This window comes from Sinocyclocheilus anshuiensis, unplaced genomic scaffold, assembly GCF_001515605.1.
Source record: "Sinocyclocheilus anshuiensis isolate Anshui unplaced genomic scaffold, SAMN03320099.WGS_v1.1 scaffold42, whole genome shotgun sequence".
NCBI classification, from domain to species: Eukaryota; Metazoa; Chordata; class Actinopteri; order Cypriniformes; family Cyprinidae; genus Sinocyclocheilus; species Sinocyclocheilus anshuiensis.
Window position 1 is genome coordinate 394010 of NW_015546057.1, and position 6526 is coordinate 400535.

The window sequence follows — 6526 nt, forward strand, 5'->3', positions numbered from 1 at the left end:
TTTTCATTTTTGGGTGAACTATCCCTGTAACTTGAAGAGCAGTGAATGGGAGAGTACCACAAATATATTTTTTGCATTCTCATTTGCTCAAATAGCAAAAGAAAAACTCCTCGATAGTGTTTTCATGACTTTCAATAAAAGGAAAAAAATTGAGAGAGACTGATAACGGCTGTCAGAAGAGAGAACGATGTCAAATTTACCGTCCCTCCCATAGACGCTGCATTAGAAACACCCTCGCATTAGCGTTAACTGTTTTTTTGTAATTTGATGCAAAGGTGATATAATACAAAGAATAGTGTTATAAATGTACATCAATTTTTTTTAAAATACAAATATGAAAAACTTTCGAGGATTAATGATGCTGATGACCGTTAAATGCGTCATCACAGTCTTGTGAAAAGGGTCCATCGAGTCATTACTTTAGAAAAAATGTTAACAAAGCACTACTAGAATGAAATTTGGGTATTGAGTCATTACTTTAGCAACATGCTAACACAAAACTCAGCTCACTGGGTTTTGCAACAGAGTTGCTGATTTGAAACTTTGATGTTTTGGAACTGCACACTTTATAAGGGTTCTGAATAAGGCTGCTTTCACACTTGGTTCGATGGCCTGGTCCGAACCAGAGTTCGATTACTCCCTCCTCCCCCTGCTGGACTGCGTTCATATTATTTTATTTGGGTCCGAACCGCGGTTCGTTTGCGTCATCAAGCCAGCAGCAGTTTACCCCGTTGCTTAGTAACGGTGGCGCAGGAGAAGGCGGCAAAATGCATAACATTGCTCTCTGCGCTTTTGTATATTTACGTTTTTGAACCATTCGTTTTGTTTACAAAGCTTCAGTGCATAACAACACTTACGTCTGTCTTACGAATGTACTGCAAATGCTCCAAGGAACGCTAAAGGCAAACAGAAATGAGACATACAGCTTTCTGCTTGCAGCGCGTCAGTCACGCTCGTGAGGAAAGTGAGTGAAACACACAAACACACATTTTTCTCAAATAATACGTCATTAATAGCGGTTCACTTCCGCGATTAGGTACGATTGCATTCATATCAGCAGCGAATCGTACCGGAGTTCACATGAACCATACCCCAGACCACCCTTTTTAAGCGGACTCGGGTACGGTTTGGGGGTGCGCACCTGAGGTCGGAAGACAGCGTTCACATCATCCAAACGAACCGAACTCTGATGTCAATCGAACCCGGGTGTGCACCAAAAGTGCTAGTGTAAAAGCACTCTAAATCTCATTCGGCTGTCTTTAAACGCACCATGCAAGCTGTGCTCCAGATGTCAGCTGGGGTGCTGTATCCTGCTCCAATCAACACCTCCAGAGAGCGATACTGCCGCGTCTGAATGTCGTCTGTGAAGTGCTTGTGCTGATGATGACAAACAAGAATTACATAAAGAAGAAGCAACTGAGATATCAGCATCTCAATCAATCAATTCAGTTAAGGGTTGGCAGAATCTTTGTTTTGGGGTGGACTATCACTTTAACACTCTGACTGAGCTGTTTCTGGTGTAAATGCAAGGAAAACTCCACACTCACCACCCAGCAGGCGTTGCCCAGGTCAGCGATTTTCACTCGGATCTTATCAGCGTTTAGCGGATCCAGGGGGTCGACTAGCAGGTTTCCTGCTGCAATCTTAGCTGCAGTACAAGAGAAGAACGAGAAAGATGGTTTTAGAGTCAATAACACACACACACATATTCTGGATTGGCTCCTGTGAGGTTCAATGTGTTTGCTGAATTATAAAGCCTTGTAGGATGTTGAGACTAATGCAGCGGCTCTCTATTAATCCATATCAGCCATGAAAAACCAGAGCATCATGATGAAGACACTAGAACACCGGTAACCTGTGGTTAACTGCTTGTCTTATTGATTTAAATGTAGGGTAGACAATTTCAGAAAGAAAGTTAAAGCATAAGATCTCACCCTCCCTGCAAATCACTCTCCAAAGCCACACCTCCTACAAAACACATGAACACGCACAGGCAGACCAGAGACTAACCAGCAACACCATGAGAGATGAATGCAACGCTGTCAGATTACCTCCTCATGTCTCGTTCACCAGTGAGACAACATTACAGTACAAAGTGCATAGTATTACAATAATAACGCCGTCCATTCTTGCTTGGTCTGCAATAGCGTAATGTAACGCGCTGATGACGTATCATGTCTGTGCGAACCGAGCGCTTGGAGGTATGCAAATACATACATTTACAGGCAGGTAGGACAGCCAATCGTAGTTATCGGACCAAACAATCTGATTGGACGAACATTTTATGGTCCTATGCCTTCCACAGACGATGTAAATACATATAAATTCATTTAGACCACTTAACTAAGTGATTGCTATCGGGATGTGAAGAGACTTTAAACCAGCATAACAAAAAATGTTTTTGAACCAAATCACTTGCCCTGCCTTTAAAGGTGCAACTAAGCAATATTTGAAAAATGCTTCTGACCACAGCGTCGGACCGAGTCCCAAAACACATTTGTAGCCAATCAGCAGTAAGGGGGCATGTCTTGTTATGATAGAGAGAAGAGAGCGGTCAATTTGAGTGCACAGGACAGATATTAGCAAATCGACTATAGATAGAGAGAGATGGCAGATAAAAAAAAAAAGAAAATATCTCTGAGAGGAAACATTAAAAAGAAGGGTTATGATCAGGAAAGAGGTAGGACCCGTGTAAATATCGGAGCAGCTTTCCAGCGGTGGAGAGAACTCGAGGAGTGGGAAGGCCTGGAATCGGACGCCGAGGTTGTGTTGTTTTTTGTTCTTGATAGGTGAGTACCGTTGATTTTGCTTTGTTTCACACAACTTATCCGTGTTGGCTTTTGTTTGAATATGCTTTTGTAATCTTCACTTGTTTCCGCGATCGTCGTTGCCATGGTTGTGTATGTACATGTGGGGCAGAGATTTCGAAATAGGGGCGAGGTCCTGTTGGGGTATGGGCTTGTTTGTTTTGGTGCTTTCAAATAACAACATCGTTTGGCAAAAATCGCTTAGTGCACCTTTAACTGAGTGAAACTTGAAATGGGCTATCCTGTAACATCGAAATCAAACCACCGGGACTTCAAGTCCACATGAATCCACAATCGACAGCTAATACTTACATAATGTGATGCACTTACAAACTTTAAAAATGAACATTTGTCATTATTGATCATTATTGTGAATAACTGTGCGCCACTATGTGCATGTGAAGCCATAGATCTCTCTGTTGTGGAATTTCACACAAGTCTATAAATGGGAAGCCCGACTTCAAGTGGCATTCAGATGCACTTTTCCCACGAGGAAGTTGGAAACTACTACTTTCCAAGTTAAAACGAATGCAACGTAAGACAGACTGTTGACATCAGCCAAAAAAAAAAAAAAAAAAAAGTAGACACTACTAAGGCTTTATATGGCACAGGCTGGAATCTCATTAATATGTGCCACCATACTAGGTAAGCCAAAAAAAAAAAAAAAAAGTATTTTCACAGCTGGAGCTCATTATTGCTTTTTGATGAAAGATAAACAGATTTTTGTTTTGATTAACATGCACTGATTAATAATGCACAATAGGACAAAAAAAAGTGTGTTAAGAATGTGAAAGGATGATTTCATTTCATCTTGACTATAAGACTTCAAGACAACAGCAATAAGAAATCATTTTTTGGTAACACTTTAGTATAGGGACCAATTCTCACTATTAACTAGTTGATTAGCATGCCTATTATTAACGTATTGGCTGTTTATTAGTACTTATAAAGCACATATTTTGCATGACAATATTCTACATCCCTAATCCTACCCAATACCTAAACTTAACATCTACCTTACTAACTATTAATAAGCAACAAATTAGGAGTTTGAGGCAAAAGTTGTAGTAAATAGTTAGTTAACAGTGAGATATATAAAAATGTATTTAATATGAAATATAAAATATGATATTATTTAATCCCCATTAAAGTTTGTAATTCATATAACACTATATCTGTATATACTGTATAGCATTTGCCTCTTTTCCAAAATAATTTTTATGCACATAATTGATAATTAAAATGTTTATTTATAATTTTTTGTTTTTAATTTATTTTTAACCTTAGTCTAACTGATTATTTGTTTATTACTTTTAAAACCCATTAATTTCATTGCCTGTAAATTTAAAAGTAATTTCCTGATATGACTGGAGGAACTCCAACTTTATAATTTTATAGTTTCATCAAATTCATGTTTTATGTGAACTGCCCCTTTCCTCGTTAAATATTGCTACATTATTCAACACCACAAAATCAGGCTGTTAGTGATTCCAGTTCAGCTGACAGTGTTAGAGACTCTGTAGGAAAACACACAGGCGGAGAGAGAGAGACAGAGAGAGAGAAAGAGAAAGAGAAAGAGAGAGCATGCACTGATTAATAATGCACAATAGGACAAAAAAAAGTGTGTTAAGAATGTGAAAGGATGATTTCATTTCATCTTGACTATAAGACTTCAAGACAACAGCAATAAGAAATCATTTTTTGGTAACACTTTAGTATAGGGACCAATTCTCACTATTAACTAGTTGATTAGCATGCCTATTATTAACGTATTGGCTGTTTATTAGTACTTATAAAGCACATATTTTGCATGACAATATTCTACATCCCTAATCCTACCCAATACCTAAACTTAACATCTACCTTACTAACTATTAATAAGCAACAAATTAGGAGTTTGAGGCAAAAGTCATAGTTACTGGTTTGTTAATAGCAAGATTTTGACCTTAAAATAAAGTGTGACCCATTTTTCAATGAAACAATTTATACAAGCATTAGTTATAGGCAAATATGACAAATATGACTTCAGTCTGATGTGAATGAACGTCACCATAACAGACAGAGAAAGGAACAGTTCCCTGAAAAGAAAAAAAAAACCGAACATTTAATAATTAATTCAGGGTTCCTAACCCAGTCCATCTACCATTGTATTTACATGACTTTTATCCTTCCTTTTTCATGTGTAATGGAAAAATTAATGATTTAAAAAAAACTGCATTCACAATGAGCAATTTCTTCAGCTCTTAAAATATTTTAGAAATATTTAGAAACATCAATTCATTAAAATGTCCTTGACTTTAAGAATTTAGAATTGTAGTACTGCAACTAATGGAGAACTATCATCAAACTATTTTGATAATTCCTTTTGATTATTAAAAAAATATATATATATATATATATATATATATATATATATATAATATTAAATTATTATTTATAAGACGCATTCATTTCCTTGCCTGTAATTTCCTGATATGACTATAGGAACTCTGCAACTTTATAATTTTATAGTTTCATCGAATTCAAGTTTTATGTGAACTGTCCCTTCCCTGGTTAAATACTGCTACATTATTCAACACCACAAAATCAGGCTGTTACGGAGAGCGAGAGAGAGGAGGGGAGTTAGTAAAGAGCAAACAGAGGGGTGTTCCTCCAGCGAGGGCTCCGCACTGACCGTCCTTCAGACTCTCCTCCTCTGTGGCCGCCTGCGCGCTGGGGTCCACCTCCATGGTGAGGCCCATCTCCGCTCTGGGGCCCTCAACAGAACCGGAGCAGTTCAGCTCCGCCGTGGGGCTCTCTTGATCCTGCACCCTAGGGCACTGTGACTCAACCATGCCACAAATCAAAGGTCCATTACCGTCTGTGGCGACAGGGGACGGAGGACTGGGCTCGTTCTCTACAGTGCCGTTGCACGCTGGGTAAGGGTTAGTAGGCTCGGAGCCCTCGGTGCCGCTGTCGTAGGGGTTCACGGGGGTGTCGTCCTTCATCTGTTGCTGGAGATCCAGGGTCTGCTCTTCCTCAGGGCCCTGGCTGTGACCGTTGATGGCGCCTCTGTGCTGAGACCAACCATCTGAGATGCCATCTGGGGTGGAAAGAAGTTCAAATATGTTTGATTTCAACACATTCTCAGAGTAAAAACACTGATATGTCTCGACACAGTATTCTGACTCTCAAGCGCAGCAGCACCAGTTATAATTGATGAAGACAGTAGCTGGAAGCATGATTTTTAAAAAAATGACTAGGATGTGGCTAGACTCAGAGAAAAGCAGCAGAGATTCTGCTACATTACAGAATATCTCACAACAAAGCCCAGTGTGTCATTTCATAATTAATAATAGCAGTAGCCGCTTTAGATTAAAGGGGTCATATGATGCGATTTCAAGTTTTCCTTTCTCTTTGGAGTGTTACAAGCTGTTCGTGAATAGATAAGATCCCTGAAGTTGCAAAGACTAAAGTCTCAAAACCAAAGAGATATTCTTTATCAAAGTTAAGACTCTGCCACGCCCCCCTAAAACGGCTCGTTCTAACACGCCCCCACATATCTAGGTCACTATGTGGGAATATTTGCATAATGCCGCCCAAATGTGCATGCAAAGAAAGGTGGCGTGGTTTCAGTAACCGCAGTTAGTGCTGAAGCAGCCATATCAGGGAGCAAAAGCACTTTATTTGGCCTTCCGAAAGTAGATGCATTTAGGAATCTTTAAGATTACTTATTACTT

General features: G+C 39.2%; 1 protein-coding gene across 4 annotated transcripts in view; it reads right to left on the reverse strand.

The window, feature by feature from the left end:
* The window catches only part of LOC107699336 (SRSF protein kinase 1-like), a 68553-nt gene that overhangs the window by 4556 nt on the left and 57471 nt on the right, over nucleotides 1-6526 (reverse strand). For all 4 annotated transcript variants that reach the window (XM_016500560.1, XM_016500563.1, XM_016500562.1 and 1 more), the window contains 3 exons: nucleotides 5482-5889; nucleotides 1548-1648; nucleotides 1270-1377 (listed from right to left, as the gene is read on the reverse strand). In XM_016500560.1, coding sequence (XP_016356046.1) covers nucleotides 1270-1377; nucleotides 1548-1648; nucleotides 5482-5889 — 617 coding nt within the window. The remainder of the gene's footprint in view (nucleotides 1-1269; nucleotides 1378-1547; nucleotides 1649-5481; nucleotides 5890-6526) is intronic.